This window comes from Bidens hawaiensis, unplaced genomic scaffold (assembly GCF_021521415.1).
Source record: "Bidens hawaiensis isolate Kalapana, Puna unplaced genomic scaffold, B.hawaiensis_p1.1 tig00005142_1, whole genome shotgun sequence".
Classification (NCBI taxonomy): Eukaryota; Viridiplantae; Streptophyta; class Magnoliopsida; order Asterales; family Asteraceae; genus Bidens; species Bidens hawaiensis.
The window spans coordinates 1,497,712-1,521,685 of NW_027491327.1; the positions used below are offsets into that span (position 1 = coordinate 1,497,712).

At 37.6% G+C, this 23,974-nt stretch overlaps 2 protein-coding genes and 1 pseudogene across 2 annotated transcripts in view; 1 reads left to right on the forward strand and 2 right to left on the reverse strand.

The window, feature by feature from the left end:
- Window positions 1–23,974, reverse strand: part of LOC143629058 (uncharacterized) — a 134,132-nt gene extending 110,158 nt beyond the window's left edge. Inside the window, exons 1-2 of the mRNA XM_077098436.1 lie at window positions 23,914–23,974; window positions 22,326–22,380 (exon numbers count right to left, since the gene is read on the reverse strand). The gene's annotated coding sequence lies outside the window, so the exon portion shown is untranslated. The remainder of the gene's footprint in view (window positions 1–22,325; window positions 22,381–23,913) is intronic.
- Window positions 261–3,469, forward strand: LOC143629048 (FT-interacting protein 3-like; annotated as a pseudogene).
- LOC143629056 (cell division control protein 2 homolog A-like) lies at window positions 6,608–9,178 on the reverse strand. The gene is made up of 8 exons (XM_077098435.1): window positions 9,150–9,178; window positions 8,445–8,629; window positions 8,245–8,365; window positions 7,658–7,831; window positions 7,355–7,518; window positions 7,163–7,250; window positions 6,985–7,038; window positions 6,608–6,873 (listed from the first exon to the last, which is right to left on the reverse strand). The coding sequence occupies exons 1-8, from the start codon at window positions 9,156–9,158 to the stop codon at window positions 6,784–6,786; spliced, it is 885 nt and encodes a 294-aa protein (XP_076954550.1). The 5' UTR covers window positions 9,159–9,178; the 3' UTR covers window positions 6,608–6,783.

The following is a 23,974-nucleotide window of genomic DNA, read 5'->3' on the forward strand; positions in this document are numbered from 1 at the left end:
ATATTCAGAGCAATCTAGTCTGATTCTCACCCCGGAGGGTGGTCACAAGGAGGTCCCCCCCCCCTTCTCAGTGACGAGCTCACGGTGTCTGTTTTGCAGGTCATCAGAAGAATAACCATCTTCGCCGGACCTAACCCTCGTGGGAAACATCTACTTAACCCTAAGATTATCCGTAATCTGCCGGGGTCACTTAGTGTTTCTTCAGACTGTGATTCTGTGTTTAAAAATATGGAATTTGTTTATTACAGGTGTGTATTAAGACTGTTAAAGACACCCACCAACTGTTTGTGAAAAGTCCCCTGAGAAAAATTTATAAAAAATGAGCAATCTAAAGCTAGGAGTCGAGGTCAAAAGTGCGCACGGGCTTATGGCGAAAGACGGGCAGGGCTCGGCTAGCCCGTACGTTGAGCTTCACTTTGACCATCAAAAGTTTACTACCACTGTGAAAGAAAAGGATCTTGATCCGTATTGGAACGAGACGTTTTATTTCGGTATATCTGACCCGAATAATTTGCCGAACCTTACGCTTGATGCTTATGTGTATAACCGATCGAAAGGAATTACCTCGAAGAATTTCATGGGTAAAGTTCATATTAATGGGACAGCATTTGTTCCTTACTCGGACGCTGTTGTTTTCCATTACCCGTTGGAAAAGAAGACTATTCTTTCACGTGTGAAAGGCGAGCTAGGGTTGAAAGTGTTTGTTACTGATAACCCGTCGATTATGGTCTCGAATCCACCTCCTCAGATGGATAATTCTTCACATAACCGAAACGGGCCAAAAGATTCAAGGAAAACATTTTTCCATTTGCCAAATTCCAACTCAGTCCCGCCAGCTCAGGTTCCGTCGCAGCAATCGTACATGGCAGCTATGAACCAGCCGCAGCAAGCGTATGCATACGGAGTTGAGGAAATGAGAAATCAAAGTCAAATTGGTCAGCTTCAAAGTCAACCGAAGTTGGTGAGGATGTACTCTGGATCTTCATCACAACCAATGGAATACGCTCTCAAAGAAACAAGCCCGTTTCTTGGAGGTGGTCAAGTGATCGGGGTCGGGTCGTGACCCGTGATAACCGACGGGCCAGCACTTATGACCTTGTGGAACCGATGCAGTTTCTTTTCGTTCGGGTAATGAAAGCACAAGACCTCCCAAGCAAGGACGTGACCGGAAGCCTCGACCCGTTTGTCGAGGTCCGGGTTGGGAACTATAAAGGCATCACACAACACTTTTCAAAAGCATCGAGCCCGGAATGGAACACGGTGTTTGCGTTCTCTCGAGAAAGAATGCAAGCAACCGTGTTAGATGTGGTGCTTAAAGACAAAGACACGATTAAAGACGACTTTGTCGGGCTTGTTCGCATTAACCTTCACGATGTTCCAACACGGGTCCCACCGGATAGCCCGTTAGCTCCCGAATGGTACCTGTTGGAGAACAAGAAGGGTGAGAAAAAGAAAGGTGAGTTAATGCTTGCGGTCTGGATCGGGACACAAGCCGATGAAGCATTTCCCGATGCATTTCTTGTTGATCAAGCAACGAGCAGTGTCGATAGTGCGGCTTCTACAATGTACACTCGGTCAAAAGTTTACCATTCTCCTAGACTTTGGTACGTTCGGGTTAATATAATCGAGGTACAAGATCTTGTTTGGGATGAAAAATCTCGGTTCCCAGATGTATATGTTAAAGCCCAGATTCACAACCAGGTTTTGAAAACAAGACATGTTCAAGCAAGAAATGCAAATGCATTATGGAATGAGGATATGATGTTGGTGGCTGCTGAGCCATTAGAAGACCATTTGATTCTTAGTATTGAAGATCGAGTGGGGGGTAATAAGGAAGAGACGTTAGGGAAGGTGTTTATACCGTTAAACAGTGTTGAAAGACGTGCAGATGATCGGATGATTCATTCCCGGTGGTTTCATGTTCAAGACCCGAGTGATCGTGATGTTGACGAGAAGATAAAGAAGAAAGATAAGTTTGCAACTCGGCTCCATGTTCGGGTTTGTCTTGATGGTGGGTATCATGTGCTGGACGAGTCGACTCAGTATAGTAGTGATCTCAGACCGACTGCTAAACAGCTGTGGAAGCCGTCAATCGGGATACTGGAACTCGGTATCTTGAATGCTAGTGCACTTCACCCGATGAAAACCCGAGATGATAGAGGGACGGTTGACGCGTACTGTGTTGCTAAATACGGTCATAACGAGGACAGTTATCGACAGTTTGACTCCAAAGTTCAACGAGCAGTATACTTGGGAAGTATACGACCCGTCAACTGTCATAACCGTAGGTGTTTTCGATAACACTCAGCTTGAGAACGATTCCAACTCCAAAGATATAAGGATCGGTAAGATTCGTATCAGAATCTCGACTCTCGAAACGGGTCGGGTTTATACCCATTCGTACCCACTGCTGGTTTTGCACCCATCGGGTGTGAAGAAAATGCGGGAGTTGCATTTAGCGATTCGGTTTTCGAGTACTTCGATGGTTAATATGATGTATATGTACTCGAAACCACTGTTGCCGAAGATGCATTATGTGAGGCCGTTGACGGTGGTTTAGCTTGAGATGCTGCGCCATCAAGCTGTCCAGATAGTGGCGGCTCGGCTCAGCCGGGCCGAACCGCCACTGAGGAAGGAAATAGTTGAGTTCATGACTGATGCTAATTCGCATCTATGGAGTATGAGGAAAAGTAAGGCTAATTTCTTCAGGCTGACGTCGGTTTTTAACGGCGTTTTTGCAGTAAGTAAATGGTTTGGGGAAGTTTGTTTGTGGAAAAATCCGATCACGACGGTGCTCGTTCACGTCCTGTTCGTGATGCTCGTGTTGTTCCCGGAGCTTATTATGCCAACTGTTTTCCTCTACATGTTCCTCATCGGGCTCTGGAACTACTGGTTCCGGGCCCAATACCCTCCGCATATGAACACCCGGTTATCATATGCGGACGGGGTTACCCCCGATGAATTAGACGAGGAATTCGACACGTTTCCAACGTCTCGGCACCCGGACATGGTCAGGCACCGGTACGATCGGTTACGAAGCGTGGCGGGGAGAATCCAATCTGTTGTCGGCGACATAGCGAGCCAAGGTGAACGGCTGCAAGGGCTTCTGAGCTGGCGGGACCCACGGGCGACTCTTTTGTTCATGGTGTTCTGTCTTGTGGCAGCGTTTGTGTTATACGCGACGCCATTTCAGGTGCTTGTGGTGCTGAGCGGTTTTTATATGATGAGACATCCGAGGTTTCGACATAGGTTGCCGTCTGCACCGTTGAATTTCTTCAGGCGGCTTCCGGCCCGTACTGACAGCATGTTGTGAGGATGGTTTTCTAGGCTTTTGGAGCACAAGATTGGTATTATGTTTGTGGTTTAATTTCTGCGTCTATTGTTTTTTTCGACTTCCGTGGCACTGAAAGTGTTGAACAGCAATCGGGTTAAGTTTGTGAGTTTTAATGTTTATATGATTTGAAATGTGTATGTTGGTCTTGTTTGTAAATAGAGAATGGTTCTGCAGATATTAGTTTCAGTGATGGCATGAAATGCTGCTTTGGTCACTACGCCCTGGAGTATGTTTACTGTGGTCTATGGTTAAATTAGTACTTGTATTTGAATTTAATCAAAGTATGCATGGAGTTAAAATAAATGACTCAAACTTGTTAACTTGAAGCATGTCTATATAAGGCGACAACACCGACCGCCACTGTTACAACTCACCACCATTGCCATTGTCGACAACGCTGCAAAAACATAAACGTCATTACTCATGTCAATTGTGAAACCAATTTGATTTTTTTTAAAACAACCGTTTGACTAATGAAGACGACTGTTGAAGATATGGTAGCTGATGTGCTGAAAGCGTTTTATAAAAATTTACCTAATCTAGACATTCTAGTTTTAAATTTATAAACCTAGACTCTCCTAACACTAGACCACTAGACATGCAAGTGTACCTATTGACTGTAGTAAAGCCTAATGAAGTCCAGAATATCAAACCCAAAGGACACTAGCGACACCTAAACTAGACCCTGATTAATTAACTTAATTAAATAGATTTAAATGATTTTTGTGTTTTTTATTTATTAACTATAAACTAAAGAATACTTAAACCAAAACTGACACTAACTGACTTTAACTCGATTACCTAGACGAACTCAAATATAGGAGAAGCACTACCTAGGTTTAGAATCCTACTTGTGAATCTTGAATCTCTCTCGGCTATGGAAACTCTGATGGTACCGGAATCTTAAAATACGACACCCTTAGGCAACCTATGGATCCCTGATCATTCTTCGGGTGTGACCTAAAATAAAAGGAAACCTTAAGGGGCGTGTAAACTTACCGGTTGGTTGGATTACCTCTCAGTCTCTCCAACAATACTAAAGTACCCTAAAAGACAGATTACCTCTCAGTCTCACTGTCTCAACACACCCTAAAGTGCAAGGGGTAACCTAAGAACAATCAATAAGATACGGAATTACAATGAAACTAGGAAAATCTAGGAAACCTCCTGTCAGAGCGTTCTAGCCTAAACACTTAATCCCAAAGACAACCCGACTATCTATTACCTCTCAGTCTCTAGATAGGTAGAATATAAAATTTAATAAATCACCAACCAATGTTCCTATGGATTACTAAGTCTAGTAAAACCATAAAATAATCACAAACACACAGTAAGCGACCCAAATATGCGTCTACAACAAGACACATACGAAACAAAGATCAATAATAAGTCAAAATTATATATGTAAACACATCAAATCAATTATAAAAAAATTCTTTACTTTAGTATTATCCAACACTAGAAACCATAAACCAATAAAAATCCTCAAATCATAAAGGATTCATCAAAACCCTACGTAGCTAGGGTTTTAGCCAACAACCATACTCAAGAGTAAAACATAACAATTAGGTTCAAACACTGAATTCATAACGAAAATAATAAATTCAAACCGAAAAAATAGTGTTATGAACGAGTAGGTGTTGAACCCCAACGCTTCTGGTTAAACTAATACGCGCTTTCTCCTTATTGTGTCTCCAGCCAATCTGCCTTTTTTCCCTCTCTTGCGGCTGCTGTGCTGAATATCCACAGCGACCCTCCCATCGTTCTTACTTTTTTGTTTCTTATATATCAACAGGAGTTAACTTCTTTTGTGGCCCGGGTGCATGTAAAAATTTAGGATTTCTTTTACTTCCTTTTCTTCGTTCCACTGTCAACGAGCTGCCAAAAATTCCACAACAACAAATAAATTACAATAGTAATTGATTTAGCCATATACAATAAATTGATTTCTTTTACTATTTGTTTATATAATTTCTCAATCTCATTTAATTAATATATGAGAATTAACAATTTATGGAGCAAGCTTATTATTATTATTATTATTGCTCTCAATCTCAAGTTCAGGGAATGCACTTCATATTAGTTCGTTGTCTCATGAAACCTGAAAACTTAAATATGAACCAAATATTAATAATATTCAATAAAAACTTGGCTCAAAAGCACTTAAAAAAATAGGAAATATTTATACAATAATATGTATAATTGAGACTACATCAGTAGCACTTTTGTTATAGTATTTGATGCTATCAATTATCTTATTGTTACGGGTGACGGGTGTTGACGTGGTGGTACGACGGGTGGGGTGCTCGGGTGATGGGGTGCTCGGGTGGAGTTTGAGATGACTAGATGGTGCTCGGGTATTTAAGGAAATGGAAGTTGATGTGAGGAAGAAAGGGAAATGATTAGGAAGATGAATGGAGATGGAGAAGAACGTGTGAGGAAGAAGACAAGACATTGTGAAGCAAAGTGGGTAGAAATTACTCACTAAGAATCGGGACAGTACGGAAAGATGAAAATACCCTTAAATTTAACGACTGCTAACGTGTAAAATTGATGGAACGGCTGAGTGTGCGCCTGCCCATAAAGCATGGAGTAGAAATCGCTTAACTTAAGAATTGGACATACATAGTGCCCCAGCCTATAAAGCAATGGCAGATAAAAACTTTAATGAAGGCGGGGGTTTCAGTGGGAGAGGCATATCTATCTCTTTGGATAGATGAAAGGCTTCACTATCCCAGCCTTCCTACACCCTATTATATGAGTGAGACTTTGTTGAGTACATTATCTTTTATGTACTAAGAAGACGAATGTATATTGCATCCATCTGACGATTGTATCCCTGTCGTTTTGTCTTCACGTTTTCCTCTTGTTGCATAGAAGTGTATTAATTGCACACTTTTAAACTTAAAATACACTTATTGTGTTTTCTAATTGTATCCCTCTTGTTTAATGGCCATATCTTTTACCAATGATGTATCAACCTACCTTCAAACTTAAAAAACACTTTTGACATGACTTATTATTAATACATGAGCCAAAACAAGTTCTAAATACTTCAATCAAAGTATGCAACCTAGGAATAGATAATGATCACGAATTGAAGCATCACCCTCGCAACCTAGGCTGGTTACCATTTAGCAAGATTTATAGACTGATTTGCATATCTGTATTCCATAACACATGCAAAATGCACACCAAACAAATCCATTGAAATAAAACAAAAAACATGATGATATGTCCATCAAGAAAACTGTTACAAAGAGTTTAAAACTTTTAGGAATACAGATGAAAAAAAGAACACCAACACTCACAGGCACAAGCCAATTCGACAATGGCTTAGCAACAGCACACCTTAATTTTTAAGGTTCCTAAACACCCCACACATATATCACGTAATAAAACCTTAGAGAAAGGGCCCGACTTTTGCACATCAAGATAACACTCACGAATCATGGCACAAATCCGATATCTTTGAAGTATTCATGCTCCAGTGCAGTCCGGGCTGTAATTCTTCTACTGGGATCCAAGCATAGCATTTTCTGAAATTATTTAATCATTACAAATCAAAGTGAGTACTGATTATCTGATTACTGAGCGCAATGACAAGTCAACAAATAAGAACTACTAGGTGACAAGTAGTTTAAACTTACACGTAGGAGATCAAGACCGGTTCTTTCAAGATTCGGGACCACAGTTGCCAGATCCTGAAAAAGTAAAGAATGCACTAATTAATTCTTTAAACATTACAAAGTCCCAAAACATTTAAAATTATAATAATAATATCGAAGATTAACGTAACCGATGGTATAAAAGTAAAGAAGTGATCACCTTTGATGACCACTTTGGAAAGGCAGACTTAAAGTCAGGCAGAGCAGTGACACCAGGCCATGTTTCCTCAGTTGGAGTTCCCATAATTCTATAATTAATTAAATGATGATATAAATGAGAAGTGAACATGTACATAAGTTCATAGTTACAACTATGCACTTGCTTATAAAATCACAATTTCATAAAATAAACCTGAAAATCTTGAACAGTTCATCTATCTCGGAATCTCCGGGAAAAAGTGGTCGCTGGTTCACCATTTCAGCAAATATACAACCAACTGACCACACATCAACAGGAGTCGAGTAGTGACGGGACCCGAGAAGAATTTCTGGGGCCCTATACCACAGTGTCACCACCTAAAAGAAGCACGCCAACAAATATGTAATATGTGTGCATTGTTACTATTCCTTGTGATTGGTTTTATTAAAGTTATGAATATAGATAACAAGATAACAAGTCCATACATTATGATTATTGTTAATGACAAAAAACTACCTCATGTGTGAATGTCCTGACAGGGATGCCAAAGGCACGGGCCAATCCAAAATCTGCAAGTTTGAGTGCATTGGTACGAGGATCAATCAACAAGTTTTGAGGTTTTAGATCTCTGTGCAGAACTCTATGGGAATGGCAATAAGCAATGCCACGTAGGATTTGGTAAAGAAACGTCTGCAAATTAATGGAAGTAACAAAATGTGAGATTGAATCAATTTCTTAGTCTCCAAATTAGAATTATATTGTTTTGATATAATGATTTTTAGGATTATGATCTTGTATACTGTTTTATGTTTAAATCACCTGTTTACTGTTTCTATACCTATTTTCTGTTGGTGACTTTATGCCTGATTACATAAATCATAATGACTAACAAGTAAACGTATAAACATATATACTGATTATATATACTTAATATGTTGCCATTGTGTTTGAATAACCCGTTTTCTGTTTTTGAATCGCCTGTTTATTGATTTTATAAACAATAACTTAATAACTAATGATCGTCTTTTTATGTTTAATTATATTTCAAGTGTGTTATAAGTATGTTTCAATTATATGTCCTAACAATATAAAGGTACACTCACTTTTACAAGGCGTGGATCCTTTGAAAACTCGGGGGACGAGTCCATATGCTTCTTCAAATCCAAATCCAGATACTCAAAAACCAGATACAACCGTTTGTCACTGTGCACAACATCCTGCAACCTGTCACCAACAACATAAACTAAATCACACACATACAAAATCATTAACCCAACTAACATGACTCTACAACTGAAACTACCTGACAATGTTTCCATGTTGCATCTCCTTCAACAATGAAATCTCTCTGATAGCAGTGCTCGGGACACCCTCATCTTCTTGCTCCAAACGAATCTTCTTCAAAGCAATCGTTTCATTGGTAACTTTGTCACGAGCCTTGTAGACCACACCATATGTTCCCTCACCAATCTTCTCAACCTTCTCATACTACAGTTTGAAACAATATTAATAATCAAATAGCATAAAACGTGATTTTAAAATGCGCACATCAGAAGCGCATAATGCGTGATGCGCACGACTCCCTGATGCGGTCTGAATCGCATAATGCGCACAATGCGGTCCGATGCACACATTTTCAAATGGATTACTTGTACCTTATGCATCTACTTGTACATACATAGTTAACGACTTATTTTGGTTACACATAAAACTTCTTTGGTGATACTATAGCTTCTTTATTTTTGAACTTATTTATTTAATCTCTTATTTTCCAGTGTTTAAAAGTCAACAAACTAAAAAATTACCAATAAATAACTTTTTAGTATTTTTAAACAAAAATCGCCTTGCATATGTGATGTGTGCGGCTGTGCGCATCACGCGTTGACTTATTGAATCAAAACGCATTGGACCACATCTCACCTTTTAAAATCATTGCATGCACATTTTGAAACCATTGCAAAAAAGCATATATCATTGATATTCTAGAAAAGCTTGAAATGTATTATACCTGCTCCATCACAAGTCCAGTGAAAAGAACTCAACTCAACTGTATCCACCTACATCCATGCAGCACCAATTAATAAAACAATTTCAGTAACTTCACTAATCACCAGTACCAATTAATAATACAAGAGCACCAATCAAACAAATAGTGTTTCAAAAACCCTAGGAATTCAATACTTACTATACATTAAAACAACTTGAGCCCTAAAAACAGAAAACAATTAACCAGACATCTAATATCTCCTACATTCCCCCAAATTATACAAAATTAGATCAATTCATAATAAATCTCAACCGAAATCAGTAAAATGAGAAACTCGCAATACACACAAACCTAAACCGTTTACAATCTACCTACATCATGCAAGCCCTATGCAGCCGATATCGGTGCTATAGCGGTTATCGTCCTCTCAAACAGAATATCAGTCAAAATATCGGTCCAAGGCTTGATGCAAAACTACTATCGAGCCGGGGGTCTCATCGGAAGCAGCCTCTCTATCCCTATGGGGTAGAGGTAAGGTTGTCTACATCTTACCCTCCTCAGACCCTACCATAGCATTGCTATTGGTGGGATATACTGAGTACGATGATGATGATGATGATGATGATAACATCGGCAATATTGACAAATAATCCGATATATCACTGATCTTCCGGAACAGTTTCACTTACTTCACTAGTACCAAAATAACATTATACAAAAGCATTAATCAAACAAATAAAGCATCAAAAACCCTAGGAACTATAATATCATTATGCCTTCAACAATTTGAGCCCTAAAAACACATCAGACGTCTCATATCTCCTACATTCCACCAAATTACTCAATATTAACTCAATTCAAACCAAATCTACAGTCAAAACCAGTAAAATCAAAAGATCGTAAGATGCACAAACCTAAATCGTTAACAATCTACGTCACTGAGTCAATACAAAGCAAGTCAACCATAACATGTACTCGTAACTGTTCTAAATCAGTATCGAGTGACGTCATTTCAAAATAAAACGTGACTCGGTCAACAAAAGTCAAAATCAAAGTAAATTAGTCAAAATAAGGTTCGATTGGTGCTGAAAATGAAGATGATGATTTACAGAGAAGAATCAGAGGAGAGTTGAAAGCATAATAATACCTGCGATGAAGAATTGAAAGAAAACCACACACACACTAGGTTTTGGTTTGGGGAAGAACACTTTGTGGGAGAAGATATATATATGTAGATGGTCCGTATACATGTGACAGACCGTCACAAATTGAATTTTGACCCATATCAAGAGTTGGGATGAGACGGACTAATAATGATTAGACGGTCTGTCTAATCTCACTGTTTGGCCCGTTAAGGCTAAGAATGAATTTGACATCTTTTCGACGATTGTTTAAGTGTTCTACGACCTTATGCATGTATAAAATTTCACGATCGATAATAGCTTGTATACTCGCTTAAACATAATAAACAAACTTAAATGAGTGATAAAATGTACCTACCTTACTTCCTACGAAGGTAGGGGAATGGCTTCTAACACTTCTGAAATATTTTGATCATGGCTCCCACTTTATTAGAACCTACTCCCTTGGCTTGTTCTTGTTTAAACATACGTGAAACTAGTTTAACTTGCTTTGAGAGTGAGAATGATTTAGGAAAGTGTTGTGCATGAAATGGTCGTTCAAGCATTGGTCTTTATTGGCCAGCTCACTTAAACGAGTCAACAATCGAGTTGTGACACGTTAGGGTCGTGTTTTGACAATTCTTACTGAACTGGGTGGTGAGACGGACCCTCTCAAAATGAGACCGTCGTCTTATCCATTGTAGGCGGATGAGACACCCCATCTCAAAATAGTAGGCGTTTATGACACCTCATCACAAATGAAAACTTAATACCCATGTTATGTTTGAGCGGGCCATCACAAAATGAGACAGCTCGTCTCATCTGAAATTTAAAAAAATACAGATTAGATCCTAGACTTTGAGTTTAGCAGAATGACCAAATGTCCCCTCAACTTTGAAAGTTGGCAAAATGACACGGAAGTTTTGGGAATGTTAGAACAAATCATGTCTATGTGATTTTGAGATGGTTTAGTTAATTTATCCAATCGCTTCACATCTTGAAACCTTTGGTCATTCTTTTCATCATTGTTTTACAAATCAAAGTTACTCATTTTTGCAATTGTTCCATAATCATACCACTTTCAACGTTTGCTTGGCATTAACTCTCCATTTTAGTTTAATAAAAGTATAATTCATACATTAGAATTTTCCGTTTATTCCATGTGTTACGACCTTACTAGTTACTAGTAAAGGTAGCTAAGAACCTAGGATTTATAAATGCTTTTTATTGACCTTTTGACATCCATTAAAATGATGCAATTACCAAAGAGGCAACACACAAAGTGCTTTTTATAGTGGTTTTGTTCTTGTAGTTTAATTTTACTTTTTGTTTTTACTTTTGTTGTTCGGTTTTACATGTGGTATTTATTATTGTTCGTGTGTGCAGGTCAACTTTAAAGGGTGCATGCATACTCATTATGCAAAGAACGAAGAGCGGCTCGTTTTTTATCGTGAAATTGAGAAAAGTCAGAAAACCGCCAGAATAAATCGTGGACGCCAAAGAACAGGAGGTGACAGAAACCAGTTGCTGAATAATCACACCAGCTGTTTTGAATATTTGAGCTGCCATGAACACTTGAATTCAAAGTGACGAAATAGCCGCCTATAATGATTTGAATGGTCCGCTAATGCGTAATCTAAGCATTATTTATGGAATACCAGATCAGATGCGGTTAACCACTAATGAGTTGGCATCGCGGATCACGTGTTTACCTTTCGACATGGTGTCCATGCTGGTTCGTGAAGTAGTTGACTTGGTACTCTATGTGTTGGGTGTCATCCGGTATGCACATGGCAGAATCAGTATTGGTACTGTTGGTTTAGATATTTCACTTGGTAGGACCAGAGGCGCTCTTACCCGGATGGATATTGAACATTTTTTGGTTGGCATGCGGGATTACTTGGTCAATTCAAGATATAAATCGTTCGTGTTCGATCCGCGACAGACATTCGCTTTCAAAGGGACCTAACTATTCGATTCAAAATTGCTATTTTTAGGGGGGGGGGGATATAAAAGTTTATCACTGAAACAACAAAAAACGACGCTAACCCATCTCCTCCCCAAATCCACTTGACCTCCTTTGAAAGTGAAATAAAAAAATTTCTCTAACAGCTCCATGAGTTCATTAACAACTTATAACTATAAGCAGACTGCTTTTTTGGGTTCCAATTTAGCATATACTCCCCCATCCCTTTCAACACAACGATCAGCCACTACACAAGATTTAAAAACTTTCGTCTTCCGAAGAAAACAAGTTGGGAAACAGGTTTTTTAAGGGATTTTCATCTAACCAAGCATCCAACCAAAACCGAATTTTTAACCGGCTTCCCACCTCCCCTTTAGTTAGTTTAGCCATCGAGACTTACGACATAGCAAGAGAATTATCCATCTTCGCAATCTTATCCCAGGTGCCTTTTTAGCCTTTTTCTTATGTTATCCGGAAGAGTCAGCCACGTCCTTGGACTATATTGTAGTAGTTGAAAAAATAATAACTAAGGTAAGGGCCGAACCGGTGACCTATTGATCTGCAGTCAATAGCTCTACCACTGAGCTATGGACCCAACCTTATAAATTTCATTTGCATATTATATATCTATTTCGGTGGAACACCCACGCATAACAAATGTAATTCATTTCGCGTACAAACTATCAACGCGTGAATAAATCTCACACTCTATGAAACGTACAACTGTCCATGCGTAAGGTACAAAACTAATCACTAATATTTTGATGTTTTTTGGAGACGTGAATATTTCTCGCTTTGTATTGCTCATTTGAATTACACATGTAAACAATACGTATTGCCTTGTTTTACATATATATAAGTTAACTAGTAAGTCACATACTTCGTTTAAATTTGTTAAACATGTAAGGGTGCTCGCCTCGGGACGTCTCCTCCGTGGAGTGTCGGTTTCATTGGTTACCTTTTAGGGCCGTCTTTGAGAAAAAAAAATAAATAAGCATGTGACATGAAAAAAAAAGGTCTAAAATACAAACTTTAAAACTCTTATATAATTTTGACAAATGTGATAATAATAATAATAATAAAACAAAACAAAAGTTTTTTTAGCAAAATAATCTAACTACATTACTTAAACGAATCGTGACTTCTAGCATTGTTAGAAGCAAAGCTCTCGATTAACTCTTTGTAATCCATGGTCTATAAAACATCATTCTCAATAGCAATAATCGCTAACCTGTTAAGTCTTTATTGGGACATTTGGGTTGCTTTTGAAAGAAAATGTAATTTAAGTAATTCAAACTGACAAAACTAAACTTATAAAATTTCTATTTTTATTTTGGATTATAGTAATTTAAGAACCTGATATATTAGCTTGAATGTATAATACACAAATAAATTAGGAATTGAACAAATAAATATAGGCATGAATTCATTATTTTTAGCCAACCATATTTTTTACCCGGAATTTTAAAGTCGAAATTGCAAAACCGAACTTTAATAACAATAAACACATACAACACAAGTTGAGCCACGTTTAGGTTAGACTTGTAATACAATGCTTATTGATTTTGATTTGAAAACCTTAGGTGCGATTTTAGAGCATTCACGACTCATCCATCAAATGAAAATTAAATGGCATTATACGTCTTCAATGCCTTTTATTGTGTGTAATATCTTGACTAGAAACGGTTTCAAACTTGCAAGTTAACAAAAATCTTCAATCATCTTCAATGCTTATTATTGTGTTTATTGATGTTATAGTTTTAGTTTCAAACTAGCAACTAAATTCTTTAATGTTTTTAGGCTGTATGCTACGGTGGGGGTTAGGGATGGCAATGAAACCCGAACCCGATGGGAAAACCTGAAACCCGACATAAATGGGAAGGGTAATACCCTACCCGTTAGGGTTTGGGACGGGTTTGGGATTGGTTTTGAAATTTTTCGCGAGTTTGGGACGGGTTTGGGATTTCTAATATACCCGATTACCCGACCCACCCGATTACCCGATAACATAGACCCATTACCCGATTATATACCCGATGTACCCGATATAGCTGTCACACCCCGACTTAGGGCCTGGGTGCGCCGCCCGTTAGTTGGTATCTGTTTTGAAAATATATCAGAGTTGCGGGTTATTAGCGGAAGTCTTTAAAATATATTATTCATTTATAAAATGTCGGGTTAGAATACCCGTTTGAATATTGTAAAATATCAGCGAAAGTCTTTTAAGATAAAATATTATTATATTGAAATATCGGGAATTGAACACCCGTTTTAATATTCCAAATATCTGCCTTTTTAATAACATTCTGAAAAGATATCTGAGCCATCAGATCACCTCTAATGACTATATCTCCGATCTTCTATCAGTCATGCCTGTCAGTTCTATTCTTTTACAGTTTCCCTGAAATGTGGGAAAAAATACGTCAGCACACAGCCGGTGAATGACGCTGACTCAATAATACCAGTGTGTAAACAATCACAATACCTTTGTGACAATACTCATTAGGCACCCAACTCAATTGGGTTACAATTACCCTAAGTACATGTACAATTAATCATATACATAATATCATTTCTCTGATCAGTCTTGTAGACTACCAGAGGCATGTTTGATGATATGCATGGCCTCGGGGCACTCCGAGTCACCATGTATGTATGGATCCAGACACATGTATACTCTTAATTTGAGTATGCCCGTTTCTTATTATTGCAACACAAAGTTTTAAGGATTCGTAAATCCTATGTAAACAGTTCAGACTCTAAAAGAGTTGTAAAAGTTTAGGGCGTATTCACCTTATATGATTGTAAATCAGTTTCTGACACTGATTTTTGTCTATTGATCTGTTTCGGTTACTGACCCCTGTCTGTAAACCAGTCTCTGTTACTGATTCCTGTTTCTGTTTTCAGCTTTCAGATTGATTGATTGGATGTTATCTCAGACCTATAGTACGAGTATAACATTTGTATAAATATCTAGATCTACGATCTAGCTTCAGACCCCGTAGTCTATTTTGTATAGCTGTAACCTTGATAATTTATTTGTTTGTATAAAACATGTGGACCTTTAGTCCTTTTGTTTGTTTATCAGGTTTCTTCAGGAAGAAACATTTATACCAGGTTTCTTCTTCAAGAAGAAACATTACTTTAACTATAACCTGTGTGAATAAGTAGTATCTTTCTTAATCATTATGAAATACTATTTAACTATAACCTTTGCATGAAAATGATTACGTTTCTTAATCGTGAAGAAACAATAATTTATCTATAACCCTTGCTTATGAAAAGTTATATTATGCTTATCAGTAATCAAGGTTCGGGCTATACCCCCAACTATAGTCTAAGCTATTATAATAATATAATAATATTAAACAGAACCCCTACCTCACACGGTTATTTGGAGTTATATGCCTATGACTGATCGAGCGGCACTTCTACTCTATATTACGTAACAGAGCTTACACTGTCAGAGCTTCGGAGCTTGGCACGCTTTTGGAGGTCGGCACGCCTTTCAAGGTTAGCACGCTTTTCGAGGTCGGCACGCAAAACGATGCAAAAAGTGAAGTGGTTGGTGTGAGTTGGAATTTGCCGAACATCCTTATATTTATACCTGAAATCGTGCATCTTCACGTATCGCGAAGCTGCTTCGCGTAACGCGAATGTGCGCTAGCTTTGCTGAGTCATCAGTAGGGTTGCCACGTGTCGCCAAGTGTCACCAGGTGCTGCCACGTGTCTCCACGTGTCACGCATGCAGAAATGCCACTTCGCGTATCGCGAAGATGCCTTGATCCGCAACTTCGCGTATCGCGAAGATGCTCCAAAGTTGGTCCAAGTCTTTTGTCTTTCGCGTATCGCGAAGATGTTGAGGCTTGATCCTTCGCGTATAGCGAAGAACGAAATTTTCATATTTTCATTTCCAGTCCTTGTCCAAAAATACTTAAGCGGCCCTTATGCGACTCGCGGCGATGCGAGCGTGCGAATTGCAAAGTGCGCCATCAAAACGCCACATTACACCCATCGCCCGAGTCCGAGTCTGTGCGCGTCGGGTGCTTCGCACCCTCCGCTAGGACTATGGAGAGTGGTTAGCCACATTAAAACATTTATATGAAAATTTGCTTCCTTATAAAGAGCTTCCATTTCTTTTCTTGTTTCCATGTGGGATGAAACTTTTCTTCCTTATTTATACCCATATGGAATGCTTCCATTTTCTTCCATCTTTCCATGTGGGATGGATTTTTTTTATTTCCTTATGATAAGATGCTTTATTTTTCTTATCTTATTTTTCCCATTACTTGTCTTTGTAATTATTTTTAAATCCTTCAACTTTCAAAGTTGACATATTTAGTCCAAAATAAATATGGGTTTTTCCTAGATGTTACAATAGCTTATTATATTATATATATACTATATTCCAAATATATTATTTGTCAAAACTTGTTTATGTGAATTATTTGAGATATTTTACCTTTGTGGTAACCTTCTTTGTAATCGATTAGTTATATTTTGTCAAAACCCTGGTAGAAACCCGACGTGTTTTTAGCTCGACATACCCGACGAGTATTTTGTCAAAACCCGATAGGAAACCCGAAACCCGATGGAAAAACCCGAAACCCGACGGGTAATTACCCGATTAAAACCCGACGGGTTTGGGATGGACTTTTATAACCGCGTATGGGTTTGGGAATACCTAAACCCGACCCAAACCCGACCCATTGCCATCCCTAGACTGGGGCTTCGAAGCCCCTCCACAGTGCCACGTCAGCTGCACATGAGCACTGGGGGCATCGAAGCCTCAAGGGATAATGCCCCTCTATGGTGAGGGGGCTTCGAAGCCCAACCTTTTTTCTTTTTTTTCCATAAAATAATTCCTAACTCTAACACCCGTTCAACCCGACCTGACCCGACTCAACTTAAATCCACCCATCCCTACCATTTGTCTCCATATTCGGTAAACAAAAACTCCCAACTTCTTCTTCCTTCTTCATGTGCATGATCCACACCAGTTCATCTTCAAGAGATTTGAAGAAATCCCACATATTCAAAGAGCTTCTTGCAGGTTACAACAAACTTAAAGCCAAACCCACTTCCAATTTCAATCAATTTTTATGTTAATTCCACGATTTAATACCAGGAGGGCCCACCCTCACCTCTTCCGTGATGGCCACCCCAATCGCGCCTCTCCCCTCCGCGCCCCGCGACGGTGTACGGCGCCCACCGCGCCCCCTTCCTCCCCCTTTAGCGCCCCATAGCAACCAGTCCTATTGTGTTAATAATTTTGACAAGAAACTTTACGGTTTCAGAACTGTTCAAACTTCAAAACCACACAAACTTCAAAACCACACCTGAACCAGCCTTTAAAAACAAAGATGCGGCTCGAGCACGAGTAAGGGTGCGTACCTTTGCGAACCCACTTGAGTGCAGCTTTATCTTTACACTAGAGAAGCCCTCCCATACATATAAGCCACTCAAATTTTCATCTCTTTTTCTGATATGGGACAAGTTCCCACATTTAGTTTGCACAAGTTCAAGTCCCATCTTTGAGCCTCGATTTGTCAATCTTAGCTCTGATTTGGCCATGGTTTGGTTCGTTGTAAAGACCTTACATCATAGATCACAAAACCTCAAATAGTGTTTATATTAATTAGAAAATCTACCTATCTATTAAAACAACACAATTTTCCACTTGTCATTCAATTAGACCCTCCACATAGGCTCCAAGTGTACAAGTTTCCATTTATTTTCCTTCATGAATGATAAAATGAAAAATATGTTGTTGGTGGGAATTGACCTTAATGCCTTACTTTTAAAATGTTGATGGTTTACCAACTCAACTAGGATTAATTGATGTTAGTTTTCTCTTTTTCTTAATTGGTATAAATTCACAACCTTCTATTTTATTACTTTTAAATGCAAATACAATTTATTTTTGTTAATCTATATATTTTAGTATATTATTTATATCTTATGAATTCATAAGATATGTTAATATGTATATTATTAAATTTAACTTTTTAATTTTACTTTTTAACAACCAGTGTACCGTACGGGCTCTATCTTAGTAATATAAATATATTTGTCCCATGTAAATAATATAAATATATATGTGTGTGTGTGTGATGTGCACACATGTCACATGCAAAAGATTTCATGGTTTCTTATTGTGACATCCCTCGATTTCGGGTCAAATTGTATTTATTTTGTATTTGTTTTTATGTTGTAAACCGACCCGATTTATATCCCGAACATTTCAAATATATAAAATATTGGATTTTATGTTACTAAAACATTCCCGCTTGTCTAAATTGAAAAAACCCTTTTACGGATTCGAAAACGGACTTAAAACGCTCAAGATACATCAAAAACGAACTTCCGGACGCGAACCGACGTGCAGACCAGCAGCAGACTAGCAGCCCCATCCTTTTTTTTGTTGTTTTGTGACTTGTCTTGACCCCCCTTTTGCATGCAAACCTTGATATTTAACCCCGTGCTTGACCCTTTCAACCCATCCTATATATACACCCCTATCTCCTTCATTAATCCCTGCTCATTCATCTCTTTCTCTTCCAATTCTCAAGCATTCAAAGGTGTTCTTCATATTTTTTTGGCAGTTTGACTTTCCAAAGTCAAACTGACCATAGTCTTACATTATAATCAACTTGTTAACACTTATTTATACTTGAAGATTGTTATACAACATATATATAATAGCACCCTTTGTACCTTCGGTGGGTATTTCTCCGGTCTTGGTCGGTTAAGTGTCCGGGCCATAAGACAAAGCTACATGGAGGACTCGTAGTAGTCCTTGATTATATATATTTTCCGCATCTAACCATCAAACTTGTTACACTTGTTTAACTTCTGCGCATCTTAGTTCTATTTTACATTTTGAGTTCCATGGTTATGGGTTTGTAGAGACTAGCCTCGGTTATTCCCTAAATAGCTCCAAACCGGAAGCCGAACTCTTGTTTACTAGTTTGTTTAAATAGTTGTATAAACATGTTTTATGTAAGATTTGAGTTTCTGAAAACCATTTTAATTAGTTCCATGGTTATGGGTTTGTAGAATCTAACCTCGGTCTTATCCCGAAATAAGATCCGAACCGGAAACCGAACTTTTGTTTAAAGACTTTGTTGTTGACTTTTTGTATGTAAGACTTTGGTATTATTATTTATAAATTATTTTACAAGTTCTATGATGTTTGGACATGCGGTAACCGTTCTTGGCCTTATTCCAAGATAAAAACCAAACCAAGTCTACTCGCTTAAGACACACAAGTGTGTTTTTAACCATTAAAGCTTATATATTTCTTTAAAAATACTTTATAAACTGATTTTAATTATTTTCACAAAGTACTCGGAATGTTGAATTCAACTTGATCCTATAACAAAGTTTGGACCGACAAAACCGAACACTCGCTTAACGGACGTTGTTAGTTTTAAAACAATAGAACTACATACTTGGTTAAGTCTCTTTAAGATTTATTGAGTTATCTCATACATTTATTATTTTGGGAAAGTTGACTTTGGGTTTGGTCAAGTCACCAAGACCCGAACCGACCACCCGAACACTCGTTAAAACCCATTTTAGTATCTATATTATAAAGGGACTTGCTTTCTTGCATTTTTACCCACCTTATTACTTAACATAGGTTGAGTAAAATTAAGGGCTAGATACTTTAACCCGGTTTCGAGCAAACTTACATTTTTAAAGGACTATTATTATAATTTCTTAAATATTTACATTTTAAACCTTAAACTTTAAATTGTTTACATTTCTTATCATTTATTTTCATTTAAAGACTTCCAAGACAACTTTTCTAATACAAGACTTCTTCTCCTTTAGGCTTCGTTCGTTAAACTCATCGTTCCGGTTAATCTCCAAATCATCAAATCTTTCAAGTTTATTACTTGAACGTGAGTACTTTCATCCCCCGTTTTCACTCTTTTATATTTTGGGGGTGACATCGCAAACTTATTCAAATCCAAATGATTTATACTTGAGTCTTAAACCACAAACTTTATTGTATACTTTACTTAAATAAATGGTCGATTTGGTGTTATATGCTTATATGCTTAAGTGCTAATGTGTTTACCGCTTTTGGATGGTTGATTCACAAAATCCGAGTATATCTGGCATCCCCTTATAGAAAGGTGTCTTAATGTATTCTTATTAACGATTTCATTTATCTAAATTGTTGCTATTATTTATCATTTTGTATACAAGTTGTGGAATTTCATATTACATATCTATTGTTCAAAAACTATGAAATTGCTCACCAACCTTTGTGTTGACAAATTCTATTTATGCAATGTTACAGGTTTGACTTTAGGTTGACTCGAGGACTTGAAGAAAAAAAAACGTTATCAAGACTATTAGGATATTAGCAAAACGAACAATATGTTATTTACTATGATTTGAATTCGGTTATTGTATGAACAAGTTATGTGACTCTTTGTGTTTTTTATGAATTTAAATGAGTTGATTAAATATTGTCACTTAATAGTGTCGTGTGCGATGAACAATCGGTTGCGCCTCGACGTTTCCGTCTTGGTCGGGGTGTGACACTTATTACCATTTCGTCAAACTAATAACGAAAACACCAGTGGAAGATGCCCCGTTTGAGGAGGCATTTAACAACATTTGTCAGGGTATTTCAGCGCTTGGGCCATATTGGGATCATATCTCGGGATACTCCCAAGCAAGCTTGGAGAGGCCCGAGACCATTCTTCTCTTGAAATATGAAGATCTGAAAAAGGATCCTACGAACAACGCCAAGAGACTTGCGGAGTTCATTGGATATCCCTTTACGGCCCCAGAAGAGAAAGAAGGTGCGATAGAAAGCATTGTGAAGATATGTAGTTTTGAGCATTTGAGCAACCTTGAAGTAAACAAAAGTGGTGTTGATGGAGTAAAACAACATTTTTCATTTGAAAACAAACACTACTTCAGGAAGGCTAAGGACGGAGATTGGCAGAACTACTTCACGGATGACATGATGAGAAACAGGGTGCCACTGGTTTAGTTCTAAAATGAAAGGCTAGCCTCGGCTCGGCTCTTGATTCCAGTCTTTGCTTTAAAGTTTATAGTTTTAAATAAGACGGCTATGTCCCTCGTTGGATGGATACTTTCCATCTATCGTACGTTGTGTGATGTTCTTTCGTTGGATGGATACTTTCCGTCTATTGTACGTTGTGTGATGTCCTTTCATTCGGATATAAAACTTTGTTGTTTTATGTCTAGAAATAATGATATAGTTAGTATGCTTTGTGGAAAATTTGTTAAATTCCACTACGTGCACTATCAAAACCTTTAAGAAACATTTGATAAGTCCTAAAACTAATGTTTCCTGTGTTAATTTTCGAAAGTATTTTAATAAATTCTCGTTGTGACCAAACAACGTGCTACCTATCACCGTGATTAAACCATCAAAGGGTTGTTAGCCTAGTGGTATCAAGTGTAAAATCAGTAAAAGAAGAAACTAACACGAGATATAGGAAACAAAGGCGCAAACTACATACGATAACACTATTTCATCAAAAGTACATTCAAAAGTAGCAACAAATAAAACATCTAATGATGCGCTGCGCAGTTAACATGTAATCTTTGTCTAAATCAACAACTGTATGTTACTCGACCATTTCTGAGTAAGTTGGAATGGGATTCGCTGCACGGTAATCCTCTTTACTTCTACCATAATAAGCAGTCAATTTAGTGCTGGGATAAGTGATGAAATTCCAACCGAAAGCGGACCCACCAACAATGTAGCTACCATGTGCTACCACTTCTTCAACTGTAGCGGGCCTTTCTTCTGAAGGCTTTCTGGTCACCGTTTTCTCCTTCTCTAATGGAGGCTCGGGTTTGACATCTGTTGACTTTTTCTGGTCATCGACACTGTGGTCAGCAACGGTGTTCTTACATTTCTCCATAGTGTTTGTTTCTGATGTCGTCTCTTCATATAGTTTCATTAAAACCTTCATCTCTGAAATATGTATGTACTTCAATGAGATTTTGGTGAAACATAATACAATATATGATGCGTTCTAAACCGTCTTATTGAAAGAATTTAATGTATCTTTTAGAACATTCTGATTGTTGTAAAGAGTAAAAACTTACGTTGATTAATTTCACTCGCAGCTTTGGAAGTCTTAAAATCCGGAGTCCGTAGAACCTTCAAAAGAAGAGAAATTAACAGGGCAATTAAACGAAAATAAAAATTTGTATAAATGTTTTGTATATTGACATGTTGACAAATGCTTCATAACAATCAGACCAATAATGTATTAACAACCGGTTATAAGAAATATGTTGTGTAATGAGCCATGTATCTAACATTTGTTTAATTACCGTAAACATATTTCACAAAACATATAATTGAATATTGTACAGACATGCACTAATAAGTAGTGGTGTAAACGAGCAAAGCCCGAGTACGACTGAGATCGAGCTTGGTTCGTTTCGAATTCTTTTTTTAAAGCTCAAGCTCAGCTCGACTCGTGAGCCATTTTTCAAGGTCGATCCCAGATCGTTTATTATTTATTAAATTTATACCCATTTTAAGTGATTTTTTTATATCTCGATTCTCGAGAAAAACTAGGGGTGGCAAATGTGACCCATGGGTTGAATGGGTTGTATTAAAATGTATATAATGGGTCAGAATGAGTCAAACTAAAAAAAGAAAAGGATTGAAACGAGTTAACATTTCATGAGTGTTTTTTTTATGGAACGAGAAAAACGAAACTTTTTAGTTTTTTTACTTTTTTAGTTTTTGATTTATATTTCGAGTTATGATTTATTAATTATTATTTTTTTTAATGAGGGGTTTTTGAAATGGGTCAAAATGGGTTGAGATTTCAGAAACCCCTCATTAAAAAAATTCAAAAAAAATAAATAATTAAATCATAACTCGAAATATGAATTTAAAACTAAAAAACTAAAAAAGTTTCCTCCATTTTTCTCGTACCATTAAAAAATAAAAAATAATAAAAAACTCAAGAAATGTCAACCCGTTTTGACCTGTTTCAATCCTTTTCTTTTTATAGTGTGACCCATTCTAACCCATTATATACATTTTAATACAACCCATTCAACCCAATGGGTCACATTTGCCACCCCTAAGAAAAGCCATAAACGAGCCTGAGTTTGGCTTGAGCTCGTGTGCAGTAACTTAAATGAGCCAAAGCTCGGTTGTGCAACGTGAAATGAACACAGAATTCCAAAAGAGTCACTATAACAGTATAGCTTAAAAGTTAAAAATGCACCAGGCTCGTTAAGGCTTGACGGGCCTAAACGAGCTTCCCATTCAAGGATGGAGTCGGTCCATACAACTAAATGAGCTTAATTTAAGGTTTAAGGCTCGGACTTGATAACGCTCGGCTCGTTTTGAGCTTTTTATCGATCTGTAGTTCACAAGTGGCTCGACTCGTTTGCACCCTTACTAATAACTAGATTCCTAATTCAATGAATCAAGCAGTGACTGAACTGTAAGCAAACAGGACCCGTTTAGTGGTATTCTCAGGACCCGGGAACCGAGCTTATTGTAAAATAACCGGGTCTAATACGGTTCTGGTCTATTTTTAGGCATTATTATTTTACGAAGTTTCTAACTACTTTTATAAACCCTAATTAAATTAGCAGAACAGATCGAAAACAGATATGAAATTAGGGTTCATATAATAATAATAATTAGAAGAGAATTAATTACCTCAAGGAAGTGAGGACGAAGATCCTTAAGAAGGAGTCGAATCTTGTAGTAATTTGAGTCT

Excerpts from the sequence above, each read along its gene's own strand:
- LOC143629056 (XM_077098435.1), bottom strand. Across the intron at positions 7,832-8,244 it reads AGGATCCACGCCTTGTAAAA|ACGTTTCTTTACCAAATCCT; the intron begins GTGAGTGTACCT and ends ATTAATTTGCAG. Across the intron at positions 7,519-7,657 it reads TCAGGACATTCACACATGAG|GTGGTGACACTGTGGTATAG; the intron begins GTAGTTTTTTGT and ends TGCTTCTTTTAG.